The sequence below is a fragment of the Lithobates pipiens genome, unplaced genomic scaffold (assembly GCF_037356315.1).
Source record: "Lithobates pipiens isolate NorthernLeopardFrog02 unplaced genomic scaffold, aLitPip1_a1.2 Scaffold_28, whole genome shotgun sequence".
In the NCBI taxonomy this organism is placed as follows: Eukaryota; Metazoa; Chordata; class Amphibia; order Anura; family Ranidae; genus Lithobates; species Lithobates pipiens.
In genome coordinates, this window is record NW_027507789.1 from 29575530 (window position 1) to 29592114 (window position 16585).

The window sequence follows — 16585 nt, forward strand, 5'->3', positions numbered from 1 at the left end:
TGGCGATAATCGCATGTAAAGATCTAGCTTGCGAACGGTACTCATGTCAGTCGATGGATGGATCGACTTGGGTGCACAACCAGCCTGCCCACAGATTGTGCAATTCTCGGCCAGTTCCTGCTCAACCGACCAAGATTGGAACCATCTATGGCTGGCTTAAGTCTTCCATATGCTGCAGCCTGGTCATTGAATTGATGAGGTAGGTTAGAAGACTTGCTGAGACCTGAGATGAGCAGAATAGGAAGTGTCTGCTTGCAGGCTCTTGTCTCCTCTCCAAGCATGCTAATTGCAACAGACCTTGCAGGTTGTTGGAGCATGCTGGTCATGTTTCCTGCCCTGAGGCTGGCTGGAGCAGATTAAATCTGTTAAAGTGGATATAAATTGGGAAATGAACGTATGCTATTTTTCCCACAGTCTCCAAATTAAACAGATAAAAGAACCTCTGGATTTCCTATTTTTTGGAAGGTTTGGTGGCTCCAATCAGCTGCCTGTGCTTGAGCAGCCAATCGGTGCCTCTGCCTGGTCACAGCTCCCACCCCATGCCACATTGGGACTGGAGTCAGAAAGAAGCCCCAACCTGTAAAAAGGTGGGCATTTTAAAGGAAGCAGCAGGGCAAGAGGGCTAAGGTTTAAATCTTGGCTTAGGTCTGCTACATTATATTTCAAAGGGAACCTGTGAGGACAGAAAAACGGGAGCTGCCATTATTGACCACCTCCTACAAAAATTCGAGTTACTTGGCCTCCACTTATTTAGTTACTGACCAAAAACAAGCCGATAAAATCGGCGTGAGCTCAGAACTCCTGATATGCAGGCATGCCACAGGTTAGTGGCTCAGATTATTGAGGTTATTGGATCAGCATGACAGCCAGGTAACTAGTATTTTCAGAAGAGATACGCTGTAAACGCCCATAGTTATCCCTTTAAACTAGTTCCGTGTAAGGGAATACACCACAGAATGCATGCTATTGCCTCTATTAGCTAGAAAGGCCTCCCCTGTGCCCCTCTGATTTAGTGTCGCTTGTTATCAGGCCTGACTTCATTGCTAAGCCCCACTTTGTGCTTTTCCATTGTCCAATGAGAGCATCTCTGCAGCAAGTAAGAGTACTCTGATTAGACAGGGGGTGGTTGCTGAACGTTTCCCTAAATGGCTTCTGGAACAGATTCTTATTCCCTGCCATGCCATTGCCTGCGAATACTTTTCTATCCAGTAGTCCAGTATAAACTTTGTCTTCAACATTTGCCAATTTCTGATGTACTGTAGCTGAATCCCTTAAACCCCCAAAACTCGGAAGCGTTTACTAATCATCACTTACTAACCATTTTCTGGACTTTACACGTGTCTGTCACTTTTATCCTTTTTAAAGGTTTAGTTTTCCTTTTCAGAAAAAAATTTAAAGGATAGCTAACATGCACCCTCCTCACATCCTGGTCCTTACTGTACTTACCTCTGTTGGGGGTGAGCGATCAGTGCCCATGCATTTAGTACAGTGGCTTGAGGATTTGAGGTCCCCACTTCCAGGATGGGTTAGAACAATGCTTTGTGCCGATGTTCTATGGAATAATGCCCTCTGTCAAAATCTGCTCTCGCAGTACGGAATGGCACTCCAGCTGATTTCTCGATCGGCTGGCGTGATGTCACCATAGCGTATGCGCACACCGCAGGAGGCATTTTTTGATGGCCAGAATTGAAAGCTATGCAAAAGGCGGAGGGAGGACCGTAGTTGCCTCACTGTTGCAGGGTGGGTTTGGTGTGTTGAATGGCTGATTTTACTGGTGTCTAAGGGCGGGATTGCAATACAGACAAAACCCACTGTTCAACACAGCCACAAGTCGCCCTGCAACAGCGAGGCAAAATCTGACAACTACTGTCTCCCTCTGCTGTTAGCATTTGACAGCCAGAATTGAAAGCTATGCAATCTCCAGTCAAAAAATGCCTCCTATGATGTGCTCATGTGCCATGATGACGTCACGCCAGCTGATGGGGAAATTGGCTGCAGTGCTGTTCCGTACTGCGCATGCACGGGCATTTTTTTCGGCAGAGAACACTATGCGATAGAATACCGGCACTAACCAATTAAAGTTGCCATTTGTCTCAAAGTGCTGCAGAAAGAAGAACAGGTACTGCAAAGAAAGAAAGAAAAGGTCTACTAATAATGTATGTTTACATGGGATTGTCCTCTAACCTCTGTCATGTAACATCTACCAAAAGTATAGGTCCCTATAGAATGGTGACCCGAAGAAAAATGAGGCTCACCGAGGAACAAAACACCATGAATCCAAAAAGTATAACAATTATTGAAAATTGTAACAAAAAAATTCATTTACTGCATTATATACCTATAATTCACTAAAACACACTTAGAAAAACAGGTCACTATTGGCATAATCCTACTGCGTCTGCTGTAGTTAAATCAAACCTCAATATATACTCCCAGCAGGTACAGACGAAGAGGAAACATATACACAAAAAAATAAAAAATAAAAAAACAGTATTTACAAAAAACATATATAACAAAAATGTCTGGACGCCAGTAGGGTCTGAAACTGGTCCATTCAGGGTGCTATTAATAAGCAACCACTGTGTGCTAATGGGCACTATAGGGCCAGTGTCAAACCCCGCCCAGTGGCTCGAGCCAAGTAAGAAGTAAGGGATAGAGATAGTCAGGAAGACAGCCTAAAATAGCAGGGTCATAACAGGATTCTCAATAATAATGGTGAAAAAAATCCTTATCCACTGATGTCCTTCAAGTAAGGGAAAATCCTAACAAATCTTGATCTCTATTTCTTGAAGGACAACACCTTCATGTAATGCAGTCAATTCGTTATTACAGCCGCGCAATCGGTGATTGATAGATCCAGCGGAAGCACAGAGAGTCTCCAGGGTATTATATTACTCAGCATAAATGTTCATATTAACGGCTTCCCGTTTTAAGCCATCTGCGCCTTTCATAATAATAGTAATGAAATTGTACATCGGTTTCTGGAAACACCTCTCGTGCTCCAGAGTGTATAAATGTGCCAACCGTGCTGTTCAATGCAAAGTTCAACTTGGGCTCTTATTATTCGGCTCAAATAGTAAATATCATGCATGATAAATGTCATATTGCTCTGAGGTACCTCTAACAGATTTAATTCGATATCTGCTGGTTCCGTTATTCTGCTATTCACCAGGAATAAAATCACCAGCAGCCTCCTGTATATTGCCGTCAGGCTCGTAGCCTAATCGGGGATCCTTACCGCTGCGCCGCAGCGTGGCGTCCAGGCAGAAATGACGTCAACGCGTTTCACAATAAACAATGTGTAGCTTCATCTGGACGTTTTTTGTAAACACTGTTTTTTTATGTTTCCTCTTCGTCTGTACCTGCTGGGAGTATATATTGAGGTTTGATTTAACTACAGCAGACGCAGTAGGATTATGCTAATAGTGACCTGTTTTTCTAAGTGTGTTTTAGTGAATTATAGGTATATAATGCAATAAATTAATTTTTTCGTTACAATTTTCAATAATTTTTATACTTTTTGGATTCATGGTGTTTTGTTCCTCGGTGAGCCTCATTTTTCTTCGGGTCACCATTCTATAGGGACCCATACTTTTGGTAGAAAGAACAGGGAGTGCACTGACAGCTCATCACCCACAGAGGTAAATACATTGGGGTAGGGGGGAGGGTGTTCACTTTTTATTTATTTTTTATTTTTATTTTTTTACTTAAAACTTAGTTTTAAAGATGTGTATCAATACAGAGAAAGCTAAGCTGGCCATAGAATATATTCGATTTCCTTATGTATATTGATGCATGGATGGAGTATTCTCCTCCGCTCTCTTTTGTCATCCAGCACCTGCGACTGTCTGAATACTCAAAACCGTTCCTGCACCTGATTAGATGCAGCAGCTGTTTGGCTTAGTTTTGGACAGTGCATCAGAAGCAGTCTGAAATTTGCTCTGTGTATGGCCAGCTTAAAGGACTCTATGGTATGTGTTCTGTTTCCATGCGGCAGTAACCAGAGTCTGAACATTTCTCAGATGTGCTGCACTGGCTGTCGTCAGTAAGGTGGGGTTGGGCTAAAATATTCATAAAAATATACCAAAAAATGTTTGAGCTACTGACTCAGAATTTGCTTCTTGTCTTTTTGATGGCTTTATTTTCCTGATTTATTTTTACATTTTGTTATAATGCTGCTCAATACATTTGTCTGTCTGGGTCTTTGACAGGAAAACAAGCAAGAGAAACAAAAAAGATCTCATCCCCAGGTATTTCTCTGTACCTGCAAGACACTGTGTTTACTGACTGTTTCCAGAGTCCGACTAACAGCATGGCGGTTCTGTCTGTCCTAGTCACTGGGTGTGCTATTAACTCTGAAATGTCTTGTGTAGGCGTAGATCAACACTCATGTTTAACATTAACTCTGTTTCAGAAGGATAAGGGTCAAGTATTTGAAGGGTGATTTTTTTTTTTTTTTTTTTTTTTTTTTTTTTTTTTTTACAGGATGTTTTCACCTTGAATTGATCCGTTTTTTTGTTTTTTTTTCTTGATTCTGACATGTGCAATTACTAATCCCCTGTTAAAATTAAACTTTAAAAAGCCCCCCGTCACCAGGCCACTTCAACAGAAATCTCTCTTTAGCATTATACAGGGATTTACCATATTTTTTTGCATGCTATTTACCTGTAGAAGCCTCCCTCCCCACCCAAAATCCCAGAGATTGCTGTTCGGCATCATATTGGCTGCGACAGCAATCCAGCGGAACCCGAGCTGTCACTTAAATTACACTCTATAGCAGTGATGGTGAACCTTGGCACCCCAGATGTTTTGGAACTACATTTCCCACGATGCTCATGCACTCTGCAGTGTAGTTGAGCATCATGGGAAATGTAGTTCCAAAACATCTGGAGTGCCAAAGTTTGCCACCACTGCTCTTTAGCATTCCCTGCACTCCTTGCCCAGGCGTTACATTAAAAGGTTATGCCGGGCATGCGCGAGCCTGCGTGGCGCTCTGCGACTGGCTGCACAATCATCATTGACATGTGACGTGTTCCAGATGATTGCCGAGAGGGAGGGGGGAGAGGTGAACTGACTTCTGGAACCGCGGAGCACCGGGAGGAAGTGGGAGCTGGAACCCTCTAAAAAGAGTGTTTCCTCTCCCTCCCCCCCAAAAAATGTCAGGGGGATCACCTTCCCTTAAAGCGGAAGTTCCATTTTTGGGTGGAACTCTGCTTTAAAAAAAAATCATATTTTTTTAATTGTTGGTACTGTAGGGAAGAATTAGTACCTTCAAATTACTTGAATGAACAGGAAGTGTGGGGACATACTGGCAATAAAGACCTGTCAAAGGGTCTAAACAAGCTCTTACTAAATCTTAAAAAAATACATTTAATTGGAACTTTCCCTTAACTGATACGCTAGTTTCACTAAAAATGTTTCCAGCCTACTGAATAACTTCCTCTTGTGTGTGTATATAGCAACAGCTAAGGAAGGAATATAAAAAAAAAAAACAAAGGCGTTTGCAAATCATCTGCCATTTGAATAAAACGACCCAGCGTTCTGTGTTACTGAAGTCAAATTTATTTTTTTTTCAATTTAAAATAACAAACATGTTATACTTGCCTACTCTGTGCAGCGGTTTTGCACAGAGCAGCCCCGATCCTCCTCTTCTCGGGTCCCTCTTCGGCGCTCCCGGCCCCTCCCTCCCTGTTGCGCGCCCCCACAGCAAGCAGCTTGCTATGGGGGCACCCGAGTTGAGTCACAGCTCCTTGTGTCCATTTAGACACGGAGCCGTGGCACGACCCCGCCCCCTCTCTCCTCATTGGCTCATTGACTTTTTTTTTTTCCCTTTTTTTTTTCCCTTTTTTTTTTTTTTTTTTTTTTTTTTTTTTTAGAAAATTATTTTTATTTTGTTTTATACATATAACAAGCCACACAAAGTGGGCTGCAACCGGCCACAAACTTGGAGGTATACTACAGAAAAACAATACAACATAAACGTTATTACAGAAACTTGTGATACTTTGCACAGACAGGTACACAAATGTTCTTACCATGACACAAGGATACAGTTCTGTGGCTCCCCTGTGGTCTATTAGATATCCTCCGTGGGATGGTTACAGTCTCTCCCCACCCACCTCCCCCGCTGCATAGTGACATGGCTAATTAAGGAGAGTTGCCCATCCCCAACTGTGGAGTGTGCAAATTCTACAATCGCTCACTAATCTTTTAGCCCTTCAAAATAAATCGCCCTTCAGTGTGACCATATCTACAAAGGATCTTTGGTTATGTCCCAGTGTGGTTTGGCTCATTGACTTTGACAGCAGCAGGAACTAAGAGGAGGGAGAGTCCCGGACAGCCAAGTCTCTCTTGCAACATTGCTGGATCGAGATGGGGTTTAGGTAAGTATATGGGGGGGCTGCTGCACACAATGCATTTTTTCCTAAGATAAAAAAAAAAAAAATAATAATAAAAAAAAAAAAACCTTCTGCCTTTACAACCACTTTAAGGGTGGGATTATGGATGAGGTTCTGGGATTAGTAACGTAGCATTAGTAGCCAACATTTTATTGTTTGGATCATTTGAAATTCACTCCTTTTTTATTAATGTGTGAATTTTTTCAAAAGGTAGGTATTTTCCATTGTGGCTTTGCAGTTGTTTGACATCCATCTTAAACAAAGTAGCTTTCTGCTGAAATCAGGCTTGCAGTGGGAGTGTCAGCTCTGGCAGCCAGAGACGAACACAAGATTAAAGGAGGGATTCAGCGCAGTGTCATCAGAGTGGTGATCACTATTAGTCCATGGAGTGTTCAGTAGGTAGGGCAGGGACACAAACTCTTTGAATTGCAGGCTCTGGAAAACATTGTCACCCGCTTATATTGCATGCTGTAATATAGTACAGTAATGGTGGAGGATCACATTTGTAAATGCACCACTTTAGCGCTTCCTATTTGTGTTTTCACTGGGTGGAGTTCCTTTTTTAAATTGCTCAGTTTGTGACTTAGAAAATGTCTGTCTGTATTGTCTGATCACCGATGTCTTGTATCACATTTTCCTGCCATTAATTTGCAGTGTTGATCTTGTTCTTGTAAATGAAATAGAACTGTTGCATATCTTGTTTTGCATATGTTTTAATTTTCCTCCAACACAGTCTGTCCGGTGCTTAGCAGCAGCTCTCTGGCATTGACTGCTCACCATTAAGTTTGTGGACACCTAACCATTACACCTATATGAGCATTACACCTATATTGTTTGACGTCGCCTTCCAAAACAAAGTGCTTTACAATGAAGTTGCCCCCCTCTCAATTATGTGGCTACAGCAGCCCCCACTCTCCTAAGAAACTTATATTTAAAAAAAAAAGTGTGTAGAAATTTTGTGCCCTTTTCAGCCAAAGGAGCATTTGTGATGTTGGATGACCTGGCTCCATTTCTTTTTAAGGGTGTTCAGGGTTGTGGTCAGGGCTCTGTACAGGCCACTTAAAGCACCACTATTTTTTTTAAAAAAATTTCATTCTTATTTTCGCTTTGACAGTTACCCATTCCCACTTCTGGTCGAATCACCGTGGTGCATCCATCGCAAGTTCTCATACCTCCACCCGCAGCCTTCTGGGACACGTCACTGTTCCCAAAAGGCTGCCGGACCATTAACAAAGCGCAGAGTGGCTCTCGCATGTGCTGTGGGCAGCCGGCTGTGAAGCTGCAAGAAATCACAGCTGGCTGCCCACAGTAAACATGCTGGCACCAGGGACCCAAAGGCTGGTGAAGAACCAGTTCAGGTGAGGATGGCGCATGACCCATGGACAGGTGAGTGTACTTTTTTTTTAAAAGTCAACAGCTACAGCATTCGCAGCTGCTGTTTATTTATTTTTATTTTTTTTAAACGGGGCAAATAACCACTTCTCACCACCCCAAACTCATCAACCCATGTTTCATGGCTCTGTGATACAGGGGCACAATCATGCTGAAATAGAAAAGGGTCTTCAAACTGTTACCACAAGGCTGGGAAATGTGTTTGTGTAGTAGCATCAATAGTACTCTTCACTGGAAACTTTCGAACTTGGTAATTTGGAGGAATACCCACATACTTATGGCCATTTAGATAGATGGGATGGTCAGGTATACACAAGCTTTGGCCATATAGTGTATCATTTGAGTTAAAATATTGTAATGGATTTAGGGAGGAAAATTCTAAGGAATTCTAATCTGAAAAAGTATGCTCTCGTTGATGAGCTTTTGTAAAAATGCTGAATGCCTGGCCTATGAACCTGATCCAAAGTCTTCAATACTCGTCATAAACCCTAAACATGTATGCAGATCAGAAGGTCTGAAGTTCCTAGCTGCATGTTTGTTGAGGGTCAGTAAAAAAAGTATTTAGTCCAGAGATGGCCTTTTTCAAGCATGAAGCTTGAACCTGTATAAAAGACAATATTGGCCTCTCCTGCTTGCTCGCGATACTAAATGCTGTGCTTTTGCTAGGAAATAGTCCCCCAAAGTCTGTTGGGAAACTAACTTTCCCTTGATTGCCAATTTCCTGGGTTCCCAATCCCAGCTGCTCTCTCTGGTTTCATCTACTGACCGCCATGTCACTACAGATCAGCAGGAGGGACTAGTGAGAACTGCTGGTAATCCACAAGACCATTACTCCCAGAAATGATGGCTTGCCCGTGCAATTTGGGATTTAGGCAATGGAGTGGTGATCAGCTGTGTGAGCGGCAGAAGAGGTAAGTATTGTTTTTTCTTGTATGCAGATATCGGCTCGGTTGAGCCTTTTTTTTTTATTATGCGATAGGGTCACTTTAGGGGATTGTGTCGGCGGGCTTTTGTTCACATTCCCAAATCTTTGGGGATATGCAAAACCTACTTGAAGGAGGTGAGAAGCAAGTCATCTGCAGGTCTAATGTGCCTGTAAATGAAGTTTTAAAAATTTAAATGATCCTAGAATAATCTCAAACTGATCCCATTGGCACAGGCCCAAAGGTTCTGTGACATTAGATGTCCACTGTGCAATACCTGAACTTTGGTAGTGTAATATTCCAGATAACTGTAGGGTACAAATTACATCTTTAGTGCACCAGCAAGATAACAAAGTTCTATTGCTTGGGCTTGAGTAGGCAGAATTTTCATTGTTTAGCGCTGCCAATATAGAGCTAAGCACAATGCCAGGTGTCATAGCTTGTATATGTTGATTTGTCTAAGCACCAACCTGCACCCATGGGATAATATTTGGCACTTTCATTCAGTTGTGTGTGTAAAGTATACCTGCCATGAGGGGTATGCAGAGGGTGTCGCTGACCACTTTAATTAAAACATTTGCCTTCTGGCCACTGACTTCACTATATACCGTAGCAAGTTTTGCCATTGGGAAAGTCCAACAAAATTCAGAAGTCCCTATCTGTATGCCTGTTCTGGTCAGTGGCTCAGAACAGCCAGATGCATAGCATCTTCAGTTGACACTAGCAGAGGCAGCAAACCTTGACAAGTTTTCTTTCAAACCAGTTTTGATTGGTACACACATGGGATGTGATAGAAGAAAAGAGGCCACAGTTTGGCATAAGGAAATGGGTTTTATTTTAATGCCTTTTATTTCTCTCTGCAGACCCCGTGGAATCCATCGGTGGACCTGTGGTGGCACGACTTGATGAAGAATGCCAGCATGGATTGTGAGCCAGAGTGGTGTGATGCTGAGGATGAGCTGTTTATTCTGTACACCAGTGGATCTACCGGGAAGCCCAAGGTGATCAGTAGTATATCACTATGCCAGTATTCGGAAAATCTGAAAAACAAGGCCGCAACCATGCCTTACTACCCAGATAGCAAGCAATTGTGCTGCATGTTTGAAAATAATTTTGCTAAGCTATTTCTAAACTTGCCAGGTTTCATAAGTTTGTTGCAACAAGTCTGCATTGCATGACTCCAGATCAACTTTCTTTGCAAACATTCTGCACGTTCTGGTTATCTTGTGCAATAGTCATCCCACCACAGGGGTCGCTGTGGCTGAATTTTCATGCTGTAGACTTGCAGAGCTCCTGCTGTAGACTCACCATTGCAATTTTGTTCTTGCTAGAGGCTTTCCACGCAAATTTGCTGCAAATTGCAAAAGTGTCAATCAGAACTTGCTTCAAGTGCTCTGCGAGTGTACAACTTAAATGTAAACATGCAGCAAGTTAAGACTTACAATTCAACATTGCCACAAATTTGTGGCAAGTTATCCTTGCTATCTGGGTACCTTTCATTGTTGTCCCTGTAAAAGGTATAAGAGGAACGTGGGGGACCAGATTGTTTAGTGGTGTGTAAACTGGTGTTTGGAGCAGATTGCATTTGGCAAGTTTCACATATGTGTAGTGCAACAGAGCATAGGCGTGTATACGTTTATTTGCTTGTTATCAATCATACATTGTGGTAGGGCAGCCCATTCCTTTGAGTTGGTTGTCTACCACATCCAAATCGCACCAAAGGAGTGTGTGACACTTTTTCGTGTTTTTTTTTTTTTTATTTTTATTTTATTTGGGCCATTTTGTTATTTGGTACCAAATTTAGTGGGCCCTTTGACAAGTTGCAGTGGGGTGCCCTTTCAGAATCAATGGCACCACCATGTGCCTGCAAAAGGAATGCACGTTTTTTTTGAGCTCTGAAGGACAAATGCAACTTTGTTTGTGTTTCTGCTTCAGAAAAATATAAACCGAGCCTTAGATCTTATGATACATTGCCCACCAAGCAACTATAAATCACTCTAGTGTACATTTTGTTTTCGGCAGCAATTGCCAAGTCCTGATGAAGTGGGCTTCTCGCACCTCTGAAATACGTTGGCTGTTGGACTTCATTCACTGTTTGTATACTCAGAGGCAGGATTGTGCTGCACTGCGTTCTGTAAGAAGATATAGGAGGTTACATTGTGATACAGAGGAGGATATTAACACATCTGGTGTCTTTGATGGAGTTTTGGTCAGTGGGAGTGGAAAGCTGTTATGCAACTTCAGAACCCTAAAAAAAAAAAAAAAAAAAAGTTGGAATTGTTTGGCTACTTACCCATTGTTCACTGTGCAGTAAAGCTAAGGGGTGCCTATATAGTACCCTTTGTTGAAGCCATTTTTTTAAAGAGTAACGCCACTTTTGTTGAGAAATGAATCACTCCCCTCTGGGAGATCAATGTACATTGCAGGGATTTTAACACCTTTGTTGCAGATTCCTACCTTTTTTTTTGCTCTTAAGAAATAGCTGTTTGTGTCCATGTTTAAAGTGAATCTTATGGGAGTCATTTTATAATTATCAGTCAGCTGCTGCACTTCCTGAGCTCTGAGAAAAGTTGCAGGATCTGCATCCCTTTAGACGCGATTTCCCTTTGGGAGCATCTCACTAAAAATGAAATTTTTATTGCAGGGGATGCCCAAAATCTGACTTGTATCTTGGTAGAGATTTCTGGGAAAATCAGTGAGCAAATCGCACACAGGAAATGAAATTTCTGGGAGGCGTTCTGTACAGAGGGCCTCCGGGTTGCCATATTGCATTGAATTTTACAGAAAATTACAGCTCTGTAGATTGAAAAGGAATCATTTTGAGAACATCCAATTACAATATGAATTGTGTATCAATTGTATATGCAATATTACTTAAGGGACAGAAAGTGCCACCTCACACATACACACCTTTTTTATACAGTTTTTTATTTCTTTTTTGTTTTTTTGTTTTTTTTTCATTATTCAGCAGGTGACACCTATTTTGTCTATTACAGGGAGTAGTGCACACTGCTGGCGGTTACATGGTCTTCACTGCCACCACCTTCAAGTATGTGTTTGATTATCACCAAGGTGACATCTATTGGTGCACAGCTGACATTGGATGGATCACTGGACACTCCTACCTCACCTATGGACCACTAGCCAATGGGGCAACCAGTGTTTTGGTATGTTACTTGGCAAAGATAACACTGGGCAGAAAGTAGATCCGGCTGCTATGCGCAATACTGACCTTCTAGTGTGAGACGCTGTAAATTTAAACCTGCTGTGAGAAAAATAAATAGCAAGCTATCACTAAAAAAAATACTAATTGGCTGTCATGCTGATCCCTGGCTTCATTACTTTGACCCGTTTTAACCCAGGACTGGTATACAAATCAGGAATTTTGACTTTATTTCCTCTGTATTTGCTCTTGTAAGGCCTCTTTCACATTACTGATCCGCCCCGTGAAGATCCGCTCGCTCAGCGGGGATCGCTCCGTTGTTCCCACTGAGCTGGCTGCGGACAGGGCGGTCTCCGCACACTGTGCGGGGACCGCCCTGTCAGCTCTCCATTCTCCTCTATGGGGATCGGATGAGCACGGACCGTGTGTCCGTGTTCATCCGATCCGCTCTGCAGACGGATAGAAAAATAGGATTTTCCTCCGTCTGCAGAATCGGACTGTTGCGGAGGCGGACGAAATCGGGGGTGTCTGCGGATGCTCATCCGCAGACACCCGCTATCCCATAGGGATGAATGTATGTCCGTATTTCATCCGCAAACGGATGGATGAAATACGGACATACCGTCCACATGTGTGAAAGGGGCCTTAGTGACTAGAAGGAAATTGAAGCCAGAGAATTAGCATGGTAGCCAGGGGATTCATTTTTATAAATGTGACCTTTTTATCATGGCTAATACAACATCAACGATTTGGACAGTAGGACGCAAGCTGTTTATTTTCCATAGCAAGTAATTCCAGCGTAGCATGAGAAAATGAAGGGGAGAATCTGATTGGCTATTATAAGGTTTAAGGATTCTGTATATACAGGGTTTTTTTTCTGTTTTTTTTGTTTACTTATTTATTTTCCTATTGGTTACAGCGGAGTTCCACCCATTTAAGTCAGCAGCTATAAAAAGTGTAGCTGCTGACTTTTAATAAACACTCACCTGTCCCGTGGTCCAGCGATGCGGCTGCCCATAGCCTCGCTCCTCTCAGGGGCGCCGGCATTGCAAGTGGGGGTAACCGGCTGTAGCTTCACAGCCAGACACGCACTGCACATGCTCCAGCCGTGCTGCGTGTTATGAATGGCCGGATAATCTTCTGGGATAATTGGGGGGGGGGGGAGGTGAACTTCCGCTAGGCATGGTGGCGCCAGGAGAGGAAGTGGGAGCTGGGTACCTGTGAAAACTAGGTACACGCCCCCCCCCCCCCCCCCCCCCCCAAAAAAAAGACATGATGCCAAATGTGCTCACAAGTACTTAAATCAGAAGTTCCACTTTTGGGTGGAACTCTGCTTTAACCACCTGACCTCAGGAAGCTTTTACCCCCTTCATGACCAGGCCATTTTTTTTTTTTTGCTATTCAGCTCTGTGCTAATTTAACTGGCAATTGCGTGGTCATGCAACATTGTATGCAAATTAAATTTGCCATTTTTTTTTTCACACAAATAGAACTTTTTTTGGTAGTATTTCTTCACCACTGGGTTTTTTTTTTTTTTTGTTTTTTTTTCCAATCATTATGAAAAAAGGCAGAAATTTTTTAAAGAAAAACAAACAATTTTTTTTTATTTTGTGCTATCAAACATATCCAATAAAATGTGTTAAAAATGTTTAAAAAAAAAAAACTAATTTCTTTATGAATTAAGGCCAAAATGTATTCTGCTGCATGTGTTTGGTGGAAAAAAAAATCCCAATAGGTGTATATTATTTGGTTTGCATGAAAGTTGTAGCGTCTGGTATAGATACTGCGATTTATTATTATTATTATTATTATTATTATTATTATTTTTTTTTTTTTTACTAGTAATGGTGGTGATCAGCAACTTATTGTTGGACTGTGAAAGTATATCAGGCAAGCTTACGCTGGCTGGGGGGTACACTAATGCACTGACATCAGTAGTGACACTAATATAGTGGTCAGTGCTAATACTATACACTGTCACTGTACTAATGACACTGGCTGGGAAGGGGTTAACATCTAGGGGAGATCAAGGGGTTAAATATGTGCCTAATTTCGTGTAATGTGTGTGTTATGCGGTGCTTTTACTTAGCGATCTTGATTGTTTATTTCCCTGCTTTGCTAGGCTTCTTCACAGTAAGAGCTGTGAAAATGTGGAATAGACTCCCTCCCAGAGGTGGTTCTGGCCAGCTCAGTAGATATCTTTAAAAAGTCCTGGATTCTTTCCTAAATGTACATAATATAACTGGGTACTGGCATTTTATAGGTAAAGTTTATCCAGGGAACATCAGATTGCCTCTCAGGAACGATTTTCTTTTTTCCCCCTGCTGGAGCAAATTGGATCATGCTTTGCTGTTTTTTTTTTTTTTTTTTGCCTTCCTCTGGATCAACTGTGGGTATAGGATTGTGTATATAGGATTGTAAAAAAATAAAAATTAGTTTTCCCCTTTTTATTGGTTGAACTAGATGGACTTGTGTATTTTTTAATTTTTTTTAACCAGACTAAATATGCAACCAAGCTGCCTGTCACTGTTCGGAGCTCTGTGTTTACAACACAGAGCTGCTTTTCACAAAATAATGGAGCCGATCACCGGGTGCCAGTGGTCCATCATTGGCTGGCTCCCGCTGATTGGCTGGTGCTGTGACAAACGACAATACAGCCAGGGGGACGGGTGCCGGTCTGCCTGTCACCTACACAGAAGTGCTGGATCACATATCAGATGCATGATCCAGCACTGCAAGGCAGATTTGCCGCCGTACTTCTAGGTGATGCGATCGGCAAGCGGTTTTTGCTAGATGGACTTGTGTCTTTGATCTGTCCATTGGGGATGAGCTCAGGAGTGTTACGATCTGTCTGAACCCACCTGAGTTATCCTGCCAGAAAGCTGTCGCTGCACAAAAGCCAATCCTAAGCGGTCGAGGCAATCCCTGCCCCACAGCCTTACATATACAAGGGGCATGTATATGGGTGGTAGTTGGGCGAGGCAGTGATGGCTTCCTGGTGGGATAGGTCAGGTTGTTTAGGACTAGGATCCTGACACACATGAGCTCTTTCCTGCTGTCCATGAGATCCATTGTTGTGTGGCTTGTGTCTCTAATTGTTTTATCCATTCTTGCTCCAGTTTGAAGGCCTCCCTATATACCCAGACATCTCCCGCATGTGGCAGATCATCGATAAGTACAGCGTGAGCAAATTCTACACCGCACCAACCGCAATCCGGCTGCTAATGAAATTTGGAGAGGAGCCAGTCAAACGGTAATCTGCCTGGGTTTGATTCAGTTCTTAATGGGTTAATAGACTTCTCACTTGAAAGAACCTTTTTGCTAGTTCCCCATCATTCCTTATCCTAAACTAATATAATGACTTCTGTTATACACAGCTGGGAGCGCTTGCTGGTTGCCATTGTTGCCAATTACAAGCTGAGTTTTAGAGCAATCTTTAAATTAACTTAGGTGGAGGTTGGGACAGAAATATGAATCCCTTGACCGTTAACCATACTGAAAAATGTAATCGGCACAGTCGCAAATTTATAGGGGGAAAAAAAAAAATGTTAAAAAATTGGCGGTTGCAAGCTTAAACACCATCACTGTGATCTCACAATACCACCCCAAAATCAAACAGATATACATAAATGGTGTAGCACAACCTCCATGAGATTTATCACAGATAATATAAAAGAAAAATCAATATACAATCAGTGGTGCCAGTCACTGATGTGCAAAGTATCGCACAACTATTGTGCCATGCGTGCATCCACCACATGTAACAATCGAATGGCACCTCCATTTCTGATCTCCAAATACAGTATCTCACAAAAGTGAGTACACCCCTCACATTTTTGTAAATATTTTATTATATCTTTCCATGTGACAACACTGAAGAAATTACACTTTGCTACGAAGGATGAGCTCAGGTGTGTTCGCAAACAGCATATGCAGAGCCCGCCAGGAAGTCGGCACTGCACAGCGCTAATCGCAAGCGGTGAGACGTTGTCCCGATGCGTGGCTGCACAGATCGGGAAAGGTCTCGCTGCTTGTGATTAGCGCTGTGCAGTGCCGACTTCCTGGCGGGCTCTGCATGTGCTGTTTGCGAACACGCCTGAGCTCATCCTTTATTTGCTACAATGTAAAGTAGTGAGTGTACAGCTTGTATAACAGTGTAAATTTGCTGTCCCCCTAAAAATAACTCAACACACAGCCATTAATGTCTAAACCGCTGGCAACAAAAGTGAGTACACCCCTAAAGGAAAATGTCCAAATTGGGCCCAAATGTCAATATTTTGTGTGGTCACCATTATTTTCCAGTGCTGCCTTAACTCTCTTGGGCATGGAGTTCACCAGAGCTTCACAGGTTGTCACTGGAGTCCTCTTCCCCTCCTCCATGATGACATCACAGAGCTGGTGGATGTTGGAGACCTTGTGCTCATCCACCTTCCATTTGAGGTGGCACCACAGATGCTCAATAGGGTTTAGGTCTTTAGACATGCTTGGCTAGTCCATCACCTTTTTACCCTCGGCTTCTTTAGCAAGGCTGGGGTAATTTTGGAGGTGTGTTTGTTACTATGTTGGAATGCGGCACAGTCTCTGAAGGGAGGGGATCATGCTCTGCTTCAGTATGTCACAGTACATGTTGGCATTCATGATTCCCTCAATGAATTGTAGCTCTCAGTGCCGGCAGCACTCATGCAGCCCCAGACCATGACACTCTCACC

The 16585-nt window shown here is 42.6% G+C and overlaps 1 protein-coding gene across 2 annotated transcripts in view; it reads left to right on the forward strand.

Annotated features, from left to right (window-relative positions):
• ACSS2 (acyl-CoA synthetase short chain family member 2) overlaps positions 1–16585 on the forward strand; it is a 69152-nt gene that overhangs the window by 28625 nt on the left and 23942 nt on the right. Inside the window, exons 8-11 of one of the 2 annotated variants that reach the window (XM_077458979.1) lie at positions 4212–4250; positions 9577–9714; positions 11710–11880; positions 14996–15129. In XM_077458979.1, coding sequence (XP_077315105.1) covers positions 4212–4250; positions 9577–9714; positions 11710–11880; positions 14996–15129 — 482 coding nt within the window. The remainder of the gene's footprint in view (positions 1–4211; positions 4251–9576; positions 9715–11709; positions 11881–14995; positions 15130–16585) is intronic. The other variant, XM_077458980.1, reaches the window with a different exon arrangement.